This window comes from Carassius auratus, chromosome 34, assembly GCF_003368295.1.
Source record: "Carassius auratus strain Wakin chromosome 34, ASM336829v1, whole genome shotgun sequence".
Taxonomy (NCBI): Eukaryota; Metazoa; Chordata; class Actinopteri; order Cypriniformes; family Cyprinidae; genus Carassius; species Carassius auratus.
The window spans coordinates 22,936,555-22,952,314 of record NC_039276.1 but is presented as its reverse complement, the minus strand read 5'-3'; the positions used below and the strand labels follow the sequence as shown (position 1 = coordinate 22,952,314).

Sequence of the window (15,760 nt, the reverse complement as noted above, 5' to 3'; positions counted from 1 at the left end):
CTGACTCTCAGATTGTTCGTATGTTTTCATATTTTAATAATTTGCCAATGATGATTCAAACGTGAGTTTTGAGCAGTGTAGAGTAGCGCTTGTTGTTTGTCGTTTCTCCGATCTCAAATGCAGACATGGTTTTATTTTTACATGATGCAATATGCAACGCAACATTTAAACAGACAGCATAAGTTTTTATAATCAGTAAATATGTCCCCACTGGATGCAACAATGCCTCGTTTCTAATGGCTTTTATTGTGTTCGTCTTGTCGCTCACATTACAAAAAGCACCACAGTATTTTCCGTCACACGCTTAAGCCAATCACATTCAGCAAATCACAACACACTGGACAGCTATGCGTTTCAGAAGGCAGGGCATAGACGAGAAAAAATAACAGTATGTGGAAAATAATGTTTTTTAAACCTTAAACCATATTAACACATTGCATTACACCAAATACACAACATAATGCTCTTTTTAGTGATTTCCAGAATTCTAAACCTTTTAGTCACCTTTGACATGAAATATTTTCTTGAAGTAAACAGATTAAAGGGATACTTCCAAATCTGTATGACTTGCATAATTCTGTAAAGAAGATATTTGAAAGAATTTCAGTAACCAAATGGTCTGATGAACCAAAGGATTTCCACAGTTTGGACAAAAACAGCCAATGGGACCTGAAACGGTTTGGTTATCCACATTCTTCAGCTTGGGAAAACCTTATTTAAAGGAATAGAAATTCTGTCTCTCTCAAGCTAAACAATAACAAGTCAGAAAAGATGTGGATGTTTTGACAATGTCCTAAACGGTCACTGTAGAAGAGCGGTGTAAAGATTCTTCAAAATATCTTTTATGTTCCACAGAACATGAATGAAAAAACTAAACTCACCAAACTGAAACTGCTCGTTGTCCATTAGCCGAATGGATGCTGGAGCGCATCTCTGAAACAAAAAATAAAGATACAAAGTACTATATGGAGATGTATTGTATAATGACCCTCACACATCGTTTTAAACAAACGTACAATATTATTATTATTATTTCCCAGCAAGTATTGTTCAGGAAACACCTACACTACAGCAAGATGATATTCCAGTTAAAATAAAGCATTTTTGTTAAAGACAGATTTGGGCAAAGAGAAACGAAGAGAGAGGAGCAGTGTAGGACCTGAATAGCATAATCAATCATTTAATTTGAAGTTTGGATCACCGTTTGTTTATGGACTAATAAGAAGCAGTGCTGAACAGAACGCTAACACTGCGCTCGCTCATCAATAACAGCTACAACATCAGCAGCAGACCACAGACTAATGAGAGATCGAGATCTCAGGCCATTAGGATGAGTCTGAGCAGAGCTGCAGGTACACACACTTTAATGAGAGCCAAGCCTTATTCACCCCACACACACACACACACACACACACACACACACACACACGCACACACACACACACACACACACACGCGCGCACACACACACACGCACACACACACACACACACACACGCGCGCACACACACACACGCACACACACACACGCACAGACAGACAGACACAGAGACACAGATACACACACAGACACACGCACACACACCCACACACACACACACACAGACACACACACACCCACACACAGACACACAGAGACACACGCACACACACCCACACAGAGACACACACACACAAAGACACAGACACACACACACGCACGCACAGGCACACACAGACAGACACACGCACACACAGGCACACGCACAGGCACAGACAGACAGACACAAACAGACAGACAGACAGACACACACAGACAGACACAGACACACACACACAGATACACACACACACACACACACACACCCACACAGACACACAAAGACACACAGAGAAACACACACACACACACACACACACACAAAGACACAGACACAGACACACAGACATGCCATAACAGCACTCAAATACACACAGCTATCAGTTCAGCATGTTATAAGACATGAAAGACATTCAGATGCACAATATTTAAGATAAGATCATAATAAGCCTAAATCAGTCAATATTACAGAAAATAATTATACCAGTGTCATTTATATTTTTGGTAAACATAATGCTAAATACATACAGTAGCATTCAAAGGTCTGAGGTCAGAAAGTTTTTTACAAGAAGTTCATTCATTTATTCAGCAATTAAATCAAACTGAAAAAAAAAAAAAAGTAAAAGACATTTATAACGTCACGAATGATTTCCATGTTAAAATGTGCTAGCAGTTTGGTAACATGCCATCATGCTAACGTGTTAAAATGTGCTTTAAACACACTAAACCATGCTATCATTATGCTGAAACATCAAAGAAATATGTTAGCGATGCGCTATTTTGTAAATTAGCATGTTAACATCATGCTGAAAGATCAAAGCAATATATGTTAGCATGTTAATATGTGCTAGTTAAACAATGCTGTAAACATGCTAGCAATGGTTTGCATCATGTTAGCGATGGACTAAAACCAGTTAAAATTGGTACAAATTGGAACAAAACATGGTAACAACCATTGACAGCAACAGTAACAACATTTATAATGTTATTTTTATTCGAAGACATAATATCCTCCTTACAAAAATATTAAGAAAAAAAAAAGTTTTCTACACTGATAATTATAAAGACTTTGTGGGCAGCAAATCAATACATTGATGATTTTTGAAGTATCAAGTGACACCTTGAAAATTAACCCTGATTTTATTACAGTAAAGGTGGATTGATTACCATTTGTATAAGCACAGTTTTACTACAAATGCCATGGTTAAACTACGGTTAGTGTAGAAGAACCATGGTTAATTTGTTATTACTATGGTTTAACTACGATAACCAGGTTTTTTTTGTAAAACCAGTTAATTTTCTTAAGGGGCTGAAGACTGGATTATTGGTCCTAAAAATTCAACTTTGAAATCACAGGAATAAATTACATTTTAAAATGTATTCAAATAGAAAATATTTTAAGCTCTAATAATGTTTCATAATATTTCTGTTGATCAAATAAATGCAGCCTCTGTGAACAAACTGTGAACACATTTTTGAACGGTAATGTAACAGTAATTTGTATCAGTATTTAGTAATAACATCATTTTGAAATCAGCATCACTGATTATAGATCTATAAATCAGATTAGTCTGACCACGGCTGGATTCATGACGTCCAGTACTGACCTGTCTGGCCACCTCTCTCAGGCACGCCACGCCCTGCTGGAAGTTTGGGAAGACAACGGAGCCGTACTTCTGATACTCAGGAATGGGTCGAATCTTCATTGTGACTTCAGTCACCACTCCCAGAGTCCCTAAGGAGCAAGACACACATCAGCGTGTGTGTGTGTGGTCACAAAGAGTTTCACAGGAGTTTGATCGGTTTCGCTATTACTGCATCACACACACAAGGGCTGAAAATGTGTGTGATCTGTAATATGCATCATTTGAATAGTCTTTCAAAACAAGCAAAGGATGTCAGAGAGTTAAATGAGTGTGCAACACACAAACACACATATGCACGGAGCCCCCGGCTCTCTGCGTGTTCATTTTCACCTGAACGCTCAAGTTTCAAAGCAGAAAGATTTACAGACTGTGTTCTGTGACATACAGCAGGTCAGTATCAAATGGCACACTGGCGGGAGACCAGAGCCACTGAGCGTCCAACAGAGTCCAGCGCAGCAGGCCTCCTGTCCCAAACCAGCATGACCTCTGACCTCTGAGGGATACCCTGCGTCTGCTGCTCTGAGTCTGGGCTTCTGCACTCATTAGTGACAGCCCCGAGCAAGTGTGCAACACTGGTGAGGAAGTCCTGTGGAGAGTTTATGCTGACCGTATGTGAGCAAACAAAACCCCACTCACCCTCATCCTTCACTCAGCTTTTATTCATTAAAATAGTACAATGCTGTAATATAGAATGCTTTTTATAGAAAAACCCTGTAAAAAGCTCCTAAAACCTCTTAATTTGTTTAACTACGTTGCCTTATCATTAATTATATGGTGAAAATGTGTTAATGGTTTAACATTATATAGAATATTACTGTAAAACACTGGCAAATGTATGGTTTTTGGAAACATAATTATGAATCAATGTGTAATAAATGGTGGAAAACAGTAAAAGTAAATGGTTAACATCATAGTATATGTAATTTTACTGTAAAATACTATGAAATTATAGTTTTTGGAAGAGAAAACTGAACTATTGTATAATTTATGATGAGCAGCTAAATGTTTTAACATCACTTTATTTGTAATAATATTGTAAAATACTGTCAGAATTATGTTTTTGGAATTAAAAAACTGAATTATATACTTTAAGGTGCAAACAGTAAATGTTTTAACATCACTTTAGATGTAATTATATTGTAAAATACTGTCAAACGTATAGTTTTTGGAAGTAAAAACTATGAAACACCATATAATTTATGGTGAACAACAGCAAAGAGATATTCCCAAAAGATACTGCATGACACCGCACATATGATTATATTATATATTTAATTTGTTTCTTCTTATGTTTATAATTGTGTTAGATTTTATGTTATTTAATGACTAGTTGTTGCATTATTTTAGAGTTGTGTGTTTGACCATGATCATTTTCTATTTAATAGGAGTTTATTGTTTTATGGACAGACAACTTACGATGAACTTTTACCTGCTGTATTATTATGGGGGGTTTCAGTACATTTTGGGATTTAAAACAGAAAATTAAATCACTCCAAAAATATAGTCACAATTTGTAAATATGCCAGCCTGTAATATCTCAAAGATTGTCGCTCTCTTTTTTTAAGATGTATTTCTGGTATAGGTGGCAGTTTTTTTTACTGTAATTTAACAGGATATTTTTACAGCAATAATAGACATTACTTAAAGCTGCGGTAGGGAACTTTTGACGCTCTAGCGGTTAATAAACAGGACTGCTTGCGTCTTGCGGAAGAACATCGTAGCCGGAACTACTTCTCTCTGTTTATGTCTATGAAGAATCACAAAGGTACTGGGTTACTCCGCCGCAGTACCCCCGAAGCAATCTAAAATAGTGCGAATATAAACACTAATTATAGGTGCACCCTAGTGATTCAGGACAAGCCAAAAACACGGTTTGGAAAATGGATTCATGGTGTACTCGCTTATTATATACATTTTTCTACATTTTGAACACAAACAAAGTTACGGACCGCAGTAATAATAATCCTCAGATCTAAAGATCTCCTGACCCCCGTAAAAACAACAACAACATTAACTCAGTCATCTGAACTTAAGCGTGTCAGAGGGGAAAAGGTGAAATGCCCCTGACATTACAAAGCCATTAAAGCAGCAGATGTCCTTCCTCATAGAATCATTAATGTTTAATTAATACTGATTAATCATGGGAAATATTCATCCTCCCACAAAGACTTCATATGAGCCATAAAATGCTTCACAGACCATTTTAGAAAACACAACAATTATGACCCATTTTCATCACTTCAGGGCTTCATGAACAGCTTAATGACTTTTTAGAGAGACAGATTAATAACACTCTCCTTCTCAATGGATAAGGGTGATACTTGACACATATAGGATATCAAGCTCGTAGTTCTGACTTGTTGCCCTCTCTGAGGAAAGCTTGAGGAACAGAAAGCCGAACATGTTTTACTGCCCCCTACTGGTTCACAGTCTCCGAACCGACTGCTCACAAAACTGGAAAACACTTTTGAAAATCACAAGTTTCAGTCGGATGGCATGACTGCTACACGACTTCTGGGAGGAAGAACTAAAGATTTTAGGCACTTAAAGGAATAGTTCACCCAAAAATGCAAGCAGCAAGATGAGTTTGCTTGAAATGTAGCATTGCATCACTTGCTCATCAGTGGATCCTCTGCAGTGAATGGGTGCCGCCAGCCAAACCGCTGATAAAAACATCACAATAATCGATAAGTAATCCACAGCACTCCAGTCCATCAGCTAACATCAGGTGAAGAGAAGAGCTGAATGTTCATAAGAAATACATCCATTATAAAGATGTTTTTAAACCTCTATTTATAATATTGTTTTCTGAAGTGAAAACAGTCGTCTCATCTGAGTCAGGAGAGAAATATGAACAGATCAAGCACCGTTTCTAAACCAGCTCTAAACAAATATGTGGGGGGATTTTAACGTGTGAGGACAACAGAGGATGGACTTTTTCACTAGAGGAAGTGTTATGGATTATGGACTTGTATTTTGGCGGTTTAGAGTCAAAACACATTAAAGATGAATTTGCTTCTCTCAAACACACAGCTTCTCTCTTCACCAGACATTAACTGATGGACTGGATTGGTGTGGATTATTGTGATGTTTTAACTGTTTGGACTCTCATTCTGACGGCACCCATTCACTGCAGTGCATCCACTGGTAAGCAAGTGAAGTAATGCTACATTAATTCAAATCTGTTCTGATGAAGACACAAACTCATCAATATTTTGGATGGCCCAAGGGTGAGAAAACATTTAGTTTGAACTAATCCTTTTAATAGCAGGTAAACTACTAGAATTATTCAGATTGTTTAGTTTTGCATCGTATAATCGGTTTTAAATGTATTTATCTTTACTGTGCTGGGTCACTTCACATGTTGGTCTCTCTTCCTTTCTAAGAGTGTGGTTACTGCTTTGAAATAAACTGCAGAATGGATAAGACTTCACGCGGATATGAGCCCAAACCGGGCAACATGACCCTAGATAAAGACAAACAAAAACTCTGCTTTACAAATCTCTCTGATTAAGAGGACTGTTTATATGAAAACCTAAAGTGATTGATAAGAACTCTGCCTACAATCTAAACTCCCATACAATCTCTATCAGTGACCCAACCAATGTCAAACTAACTTCAGTGTGCACAATGAGAAGAGGATCCACTACAGTACAGTAGAAGTAGTCTCTAGATATCCACTGAGAAACTTTGGCCTGAAGAATACTTCGATTTTTAGGTGAACACTAGGATGCGTGTACAGTGCACAAGATCCTTTCAGATCCGATACATTCCTCACACAGAACATGACGTGTCCGTACCCTCTGAGCCCAGGATGAAGTGATGTATGTCGGGGCCGGTGGACATGCGGGGCCCCAGACAGCTCTTCTCAATCACTCCTCTAGGGGTCACCATCTTTATATGCACCACCTGGGAACACATCACAGGTATCCTGAATGACCTACGACAGCACAGCTCAACCTTTGAAGGGTGTGAGGCAGAGCGAGCATGTGAACTCTGTCCCAGACCGGTGTACGTGTTGAGAAACAGGGACACATACCAGGTCCTCAATGTTGCCGTAGATGTTTTTCTTCATGCCTGACGCCCGTGTGGCCACCCAGCCGCCCAGAGAACTGAACTCCATGGAGTCCGGCTCGTGGCCCGTACAGTAACCACGCTCATTCAGCTACAATCACACCAAGAACACAAAACATCCTCAGCAGGAGAGTAAAAAACAAGCAATACATAAGTACGTCTTATTAAAATATATATCTATTTTTAAGTAAGAACATCAAGTCACTTTATAGTAAATAACACAGTCATGAAAAATAAAAATAAAAAGGTTAAAGAGAAAGTTCACCCAAAAAGTTGACGATAGACGTTGACTTCCATAGTAAAAACAAAATACTGAGGAAGTCAATGGCTTCAGCAACTGTTCATTTATTTGTGTTCAACAACAACATATATACATAAATACACAACGACAATTTTTATTTTGGGGTGAACAACCCTTTCCTTTTTACTGCATTTTTGGGTTTTGTCATTCTTTACGAAGCACAAAGCAAATTTGGTGGATTTAACCACCGATAAAATCTAAATTTTGCTTTGAACAACAAACAAATATATATAGAAAACACCCCTGGATACAGTATACACAGCAGCTGGTGATGAACAGATAGATGTTACAATATCACGTATTGTAGCACAGCTGGATCACTGTATTGACCAATCAGCATCCAGAAACTGGATGATATCGATTTTATAATAAAACTTCTAATCACTCGACTGTCAATAAAACACCAGCCTCACATGAAATGTGTTTCTGGATTAGCCTTATGGAGCGTTTCAGACCCGTTTCCTGCATTCAGACTCACGATGTGGAGTGTGTGAGCGTGACAGCCGTATACCTGCGAGGGAGCTGATGTCTTATTGATCAGTCTCAGATAACACACACGCTCCAGGTGATTTTATTAAGCAATCCCCCAAGAAATACAAACACACTTTAATGTTCCACCATCTGTCCTGCATCCGTCCAACACACACACACACACACACTCAAAATACCACAACAGACCAGCGGCACCAGTGCCACTCTCACCATTAGTTTATGGGACCATCTGCTCTGTGTGTGTGTGTTCAGTTTGTCACAAGCAAATGGCCTGTTTCTACTCTTTCCTCTGAAATGAAATGGTTATCATGTCGTGGCTGTTAAATCAGTGTGTGTATCACTGACCTGTCTCTCCAGATCCTGTCCGATGATCCCAGCCTCCACATGAGCCGTTAGATTCTTCTCATCAATCCACAATATTCGGTTCTACACAAAGGAACAAACAGCAGAACATAACAGGTCACGTAGGGAGTCCTCTCATTTTATCCTTTATAAATTAAGATGAAAGCATTTTCTATGAATAGGGGAGTAGTAAATACATAACAGAGCAAGGAACTCTGAATGGGACAGTTCACACCCATTCTTAAAAATCAAAATAAGACATTTTAAAGAAAGTTCGTTTACCATTGATTTTATTCAAAATATCTTATTTTTTGTTTAACAGAAGATAGTAAGTCACACAGCAAAGGCTGAGTTATTTCTATTACAAGTTTAATTTTGTTTGATTTTTTAAGTCTGCAGTTTTTCGCAACCCTGTTACCAAAATGTTTCTTAATTTTGATTGAAAATGAAATAAACAGCCAAATGAAATAGTCAAAATTAAAATTTGCCTGAATTGGCAAGAGGGTTGTAAATGTAATATTAATTGAATCATTAAAAAAACATTTGTTTAATATTAAATCAATTAAAATATTTGTTCATTTTATATATATATATATATATATATATATATATATATATATATATATATATATATATATATATATATATATATAGTGACGAGTCAGCTGCCTCCTCCCTGATTATCACCGGCACCCCGTCCAAAATCGCCGCCCTTCACCAGGCTCCCGACTGGAGTGGGTGTGTGAGAGGAGGGGCGCTGGACGAGTCAGGGCTGGCGGCGTGTGATGGGGCACACCTGAAGGAAGTGGAGCCTCATTACCGCCGCTGTTTAAAAGCCCGACGCGCCTCTCCTCAGGGGACCGGTCTCTTCCCCATGCATGCACGCTGGTGTCCTCGTGGGTCCAGGAAGGGTGCGTTGAGGGACTCCCGGACCAAGGAGGGGAGCGCGTGCGGCCGCCGGACTCCGCCCCTTACCTGGACCCTTCCTCCATGAACACTGCCCGACCCACACGAACCCCGCAGCACAACGAGGACACCAGATCCCCTGTTATTTTGGACACTTTCCCCCTTTGGTCACTTTTATTCCCTTTGTTTTATGATTTCTGTTAATAAAAGCCTCTCCGAGGCCTGACGCCACGCCCACTGTGTCTGTCTTGTGCTCCTCCCGTGACAATATATATATATATATATATATATATATATATACATATATATATATATATATATATATATATATATATATATATATATATATATATATATATATATATATATATATACTTTTGTCTCTTAATAAGAGACTTGTTTCAGAACATGAACGTAGGGATACACCGATATGAAAATGTATAAATATATATATATATATTTTTTTTTTCTTTTAATTTTGGGTACCAGGATTGAATGATTGAGCTTGCTGAACACTGGCCAACATTTTTATAATCGGTGTATCCCTACGTTCATGTTCTGAAAAAAGTCTCTTATTAAGAGACAAAAGTATTGTAATAACAGTAATATTGTATACATGTATATAATATTCTATAATATCCCGGATGTGAAAATCCCCTAAGAAGTCAATCTGATTTAACATCATTTAACACTCTAAATCATCCTCATAATTAAAAGCATCAAGATGACTATTCGACAACAGCAGTCATTCAGGGAACCCAGTTGATCCTTAAAGGTGCCATATGCAAAAATTGAGGTAAAAATATCCATAACATGACCTACAAGCATCAAAAGAATGATAAGAAATAAGGGCGATGATGTCATAAAAAATGTCAAGTTATAGTGCTGCAGAGATATCAACCTTAATTAGCATTAGCATTACTAGTAGGGATGCACGATATTGGATTTTGGCCGATATTCGATATGCCGATATTTTCTAAATAATTTTGGCCGATGCCGATACCGATATCGATATATATACAAATATATACTGATAAATTTAAACTTTAATTTTACTGAAGAGAAATCCATGTATCTCTTCTGTACTGATTCTACCATAAATTTATTATTTTACAAATGTAGACAGACATTCACATCTGAAAAACAGGTCAATTATTTCACTTGGAGAATATCGGTTTGGCTCATCGGCAGAAATATTCATATCGGCCGATACCGATAATGGTCATTTTAAGCTTTTATCGGCCGATACCGATGTTGTGCCGATATTATCGTGCATCCCTAATTACTAGCCCAAGCCCGACAGGTGTCGTAATACCAGTTTCGGCTATGGGAGGCGGTATGCGGGCAACATAACCAACCTGCAATACACGAATAACTTGCACGGCTTGTGGGCGTGTACTTGAACCTGATGTCAATCGTGTGGAAAGTACAGCCCACTACTCCATTTCAGTTCAGGGAAGAGAGAGAAATGATGTCTCAAGCCCTTGGCAAGAGACCCCTACCACCACCACCCTCTACAGGGAAACAACCGCGCTCGGAATCACAAATCAAATCAAATCAAAATCTAGACGCTGGCAGTGTGAACGCATAGTTCGGCTATGGCTGTAGTGTTGTTGTGAAAGTAGGGGCGGAGCATAGACACTATGCCGTTTCTCGTTTGTTACTCTAGAGTAAACCAATTCACTTTATTGAGGCATACTGCCCCCATCTGGTATGGAATGTGGAGTATGACTTGATTTTATTTTCCAAACATTACAGATGGCACCTTTAAAGTATGCAGTCTTGCAAATCTCTAACAGTGAACAATATAGAAAAAAAAAAACATGTATGTGTGGATGTGGCCAAAAACACAAATACAGTATTGAAATATTTGGGTGAATTATCCCTAGAGGTCTAACTATACAAATATAGCTTTTAAAAATTTTCGTTATTTTCTGACAAAGACAGAACAAAACAAAGGATAAAAAGCCTGTATGTGGCCAAAATGGGGGATATTCAATGCAAGATACATACAATACTGTATACATAGAATAGATTATAAACACATAAAAACACAACATGTATGTATAACTGACTAATTATAAGGACTGGAATAGACTAGAATGAGACAGGGAGAGAAATCTTGAATAAAGTGCAGTGGTGTTGACATTGTGAGTGTGTTCGCTGGTCTCCCTTAAACCACATGTCAAACTGATTCACTGCCGCTAAACTAAGCCCACATCTCAGCTTAGTGAGTGAGGACAGAGAGAGGTCACTGTGTGTGTGTGTGTGTGTGTGTGTGAACCAGAAACCACAGCAACACAAACCACTGCTTTTATTCTTCTCTGATCTAGTTTGATTATCTATAATAACTGACTTTTGCTCACGAGTAAAATCAGAACTTCTTTTTAAATTTAACAATAGAAACGCATATAATCACGCCTTTCCAGTTGCCCAGGATTTAGCTGCTGTTAGTATCAGCTGGGATTTGTCCCCTGGTTTCCACAGGGGTTAAATACACTTCAGGAAACAGCCCTGTCTCCACAGGTGGCTCCGCCCCCCAGCTATCAATCACGCCACTGCGCTCATAAAACCACCAGGCTGCCTTTCATGTGCGTGACCCCGTGACCCCTAAAACAGGCCAGCCAAGGTCAGAGCAGCAGATGAAACAGTGGAGAGGGGGAAAATGAGAGAGAAAGCGCAGGAGAGGGGTAAAAACAGAGGAGAGAAGTACAGCCAGGTACACCGCAAGCTCTATATGTGTGGAGACGTAATATATGCACCGTAAACACACACACATAAACACAGGCGCTGAACGATTGTCGGTATGTATCACACCTGCATGTATTAATGTAAATACTCACCATCTGAGAGGTGTCCAAAGAGACAATAGAGCGAGTCTCCTCATGAGGGCACTCTAGAGCACTGGACACACTCGTCCCACCTGATTACGAGAGAGAGAGAGAGAGTTTAATATTTTAAAGGGTTAGTTCACCCAATAATCATAATTATGTCATTAATAACTCGCCCTCATGTCGTTCCAAACCCGTAAGACCTCCATTCATCTTAAGAACACAGTTTAAGATATTTTAGATTTAGTCCGAATGATTTGCAAACGAATCATTCGATGTAACCGGATCTTTTTTATCCAGTTCACCAAATCAAACTGAATCATTTGAAATGGTTCACGTCTCCAATACACATTAATCCACAAATGACTTAAGCTGTTAACTTTTTTAATGTGGCTGACACTCCCTCGGAGTTCAAACAAACCAATATCCCGGAGTAATTCATTTACTCAAACAGTACACTGACTGAACTGCTGTGAAGAGAGAACTGAAGATGAACACTGAGCCGAGCCAGATAACGAACGAACGATTGACTCGTTATACTACACACACGCATGACGTCACTGTTATCAAGGATTCCTGTATTGGGTGTTTACACAGAAATGATAAAGCTTTTTACAATTAGAATAATGTAAATATAACGTTTAAACAAGAATAAATAATTAAAATATTAACCATATTCGGTTAAATTATATTTAATTAAATAAGAATAATCAGGTCAATTAGACTTGACAGATCACACTGAGACAGCTAACCACAATTTAAGAATATATATATATTTTTTTATTTGATTAAGGTTCACATTCTGAATACTTCATAAAAACTAATTATTAGATGAAATACAACACTGTTCAAACATCTGTGGTCGTTAAGATTTGCACTTATCTGCTTAGAAATACAGCAGTCATTACTACGATGTTAAATAACTTTTCTATTGGAATATATTATAAAATTTAATTTATTCCTGTGATCAAAGCTGCATTTTCAGCATCATTACTCATATTCTTGTACTCTAAAAATGTCTTATTAATATCAATGATGAAATCAGTTGTGCTGCTTAATATTTTTGTAATCTACAAAAACAACTTTTGGAAGTCGTGGCCTAATGGTTAGAGGGTTGGACTCCCAATCGAAGGGTTGTGGGTTCTAGTCTCGGGCCGGACGGAATTGTGGGTGGGGGTAGTGAATGAACAGTTCTCTCTCCACCTTCAATATCACGACTTAGGTGCCCTTGAGCAAGGCATCGAACCCCCAACTGCTCCCCGGGCGCCGCAGCACAAATGGCTGCCCACTGCTCCGGGTGTGTGCTCACAGTGTGTGTGTGTGTGTTCACTGCTCTGTGTGTGTGCATTTCGGATGGGTTAAATGCAGAGCACAAATTCTGAGTATGGGTCACCATACTTGGCTGAATGTCACTTCACTTACAATTTTCCTTATTGTGGAAAGTGAATGAAACAGCTGGAAAGAGCAAAATGAGAGGGAATGGGAAACCCACTACGAATAAACTAAATATATAACAGCACTAAGATGGCATGCGACAGCTACAGTGTAAGATCTGGTTTTAATTTGATTATATGACTTTATGCAAATACTTGCCTCCGTAGGGTATCAAGCAGACGTTGTGTTTGCAGGCCAGCTCCACAATCTTCTCTACATCACTTTGACAGCCTGCAAAAATGAAATCACCATTGTAATCCACTCAACTATTTCATATCAAACCACTTTCATATCAATCTTAACAAAACAACCCTTAAACTTACACTACTGTTCAATAGTTTGAGGTTGGTGAGAAGTCCCTTATGCTATCCGATTAAATATCAAGGTGAAAAACACCTCAATCCCTTCTTCTTTCAGATGGGTGGATCAATATGAACCCACTAAACGTCCCACACAACAGTGAACATGAGCTCAATATCTTATTGTATATAATACAAAATGTCACATTTCGTAGTGAAAGAGAATATTTAGTTGGAAATAATGTCAACTGGAACTTGGTTTTATAGACTAGGATTTAATTGGACACTGAAGACAGAGGCAGAGAAAGAGCCATTTCTTTAAGATGATAAAACAAAAAAACCCTGTGTGTGTTAGTGAGGGGCGCAGAGGTTTTCTGAAGGAGACTCTGATGGTGACAGGACAATCTACTGAGGGAGGACCCTGGCTGATTGGAGAAACGTGGAGGTAAAGGATGAAATCGCAGAGCGAGAGTGTTCGGGGACGAAGGCAGATGATTTGCCGGTCGCTTGGGATCTCTTCTAATCAAAGCTTGGCTATCAATCAGAGAGGGAGAAAGGGCTCCTGTCAGGACTCCACCAATCAGAGAGCAGCTACTCTGGCAGCCAGAGCATCACTGGACGGCAGGCGGCCCATTCCCTCTCATTAAAGCAGGTCCTCATGAATATTAATGAGCACTCAGCCACAGAGGCTTAACCCTTTGCAGTCACTCACTCGGCCAAACCACCATGTCGGGCACCCGTCCTATCCTCCCCTCGCGCAGGGCAAAGATCTCATGCAGGCAGTGACCTGAGGAAGACAGAGAAAACAAGCTTTCACAAATATCCAGCTGGCTCATACCGGTAAAGCACTTGTGGTATCCCAATAGATTTCAAGTAACACTGTGAGCTCTCAGTAAACATACCAGCATTTAAACGTTTGGGGTGAGTGAGATTTTTTAAGATATTAATACTTTTTTTATTTAGCAAGGATTCATTAAATGGATCAAAAGTGACCGCAAAGACATTCATAATGTTAGAAAAGTTTTCTGTTCTTTTAAACCTTATATTTATCAAAGAATCCTATAAGTTTTCAGTTTTTGACCCCAAACTTTTGAAAGGTAGTGTATGAGGAATAATAAAACAAATGTTCATATATAAAGAGTCAAATGTTTTGACCAAACACTTTTTTTAACAAACTCTCTCTCTTTTTAAAAAAAAAGTAAACTCAAAACACACACACAAAAAAATAAAAATAAAAAATAATAATAATAAAAATATTTCACCCCAAAAGAAAATTAAAAACTAAAATCATAAAAAAAACGTAACCTGCAAAAGAAAACCTATTTTAGGACAATTATGATTTTTGCATTAACAAAAATAAAATTAGGCATTTTTTTATTAAACAAATTTCCCACAAGTGAAATATGAAAAACAAAAAACAAAAAAAAACAAAGATGTGAAAAATTTCTGCCAAACACAAAGATGGTAGTTCTTGTACCATGAGCTCGGAAAACCCGGTCCTCTGGGTCATGTGACACGGCCACAGCCGCTGCTTTCAGATCCTTGATGAAGGGCTCGTTCAGGTTCGGAGGAGCAACTGCACTCAAATTCACGGTAGGCTGGAGGAAGACACACACCCCGTGTTACACACACACACACACATAACACGAGAGTCTGCTATCCCACACTTGACTTACTGTCGCAGGAGATTTATGCTGCAGATTGGCTCCAAACGTGCCCTCAAACCAGTCCTTCAGACTCGGTAAAATCAGCCCACTCAACCGATACCTGAAACCAGCGAAACACACACCGATCAAGTCAAGCCGTCTCCTTACAGTTACAACCTTGCAGAGCAAACTGTGATTTTACCATTTCCT

The 15,760-nt window shown here is 38.6% G+C and overlaps 1 protein-coding gene across 1 annotated transcript in view; it reads right to left on the bottom strand.

The window, feature by feature from the left end:
* Positions 1 to 786: 786 nt before the first annotated feature.
* The window catches only part of LOC113053559 (alkyldihydroxyacetonephosphate synthase, peroxisomal-like), a 26,327-nt gene continuing 11,353 nt past the window's right edge, over positions 787 to 15,760 (bottom strand). Inside the window, exons 3-12 of the mRNA XM_026218680.1 lie at positions 15,581 to 15,671; positions 15,382 to 15,502; positions 14,617 to 14,691; positions 13,765 to 13,836; positions 12,184 to 12,263; positions 8,438 to 8,518; positions 7,265 to 7,390; positions 7,026 to 7,134; positions 3,187 to 3,314; positions 787 to 933 (exon numbers count right to left, since the gene is read on the bottom strand). Coding sequence (XP_026074465.1) covers positions 802 to 933; positions 3,187 to 3,314; positions 7,026 to 7,134; positions 7,265 to 7,390; positions 8,438 to 8,518; positions 12,184 to 12,263; positions 13,765 to 13,836; positions 14,617 to 14,691; positions 15,382 to 15,502; positions 15,581 to 15,671 — 1,015 coding nt within the window. The 3' untranslated portion in view covers positions 787 to 801. The remainder of the gene's footprint in view (positions 934 to 3,186; positions 3,315 to 7,025; positions 7,135 to 7,264; positions 7,391 to 8,437; positions 8,519 to 12,183; positions 12,264 to 13,764; positions 13,837 to 14,616; positions 14,692 to 15,381; positions 15,503 to 15,580; positions 15,672 to 15,760) is intronic.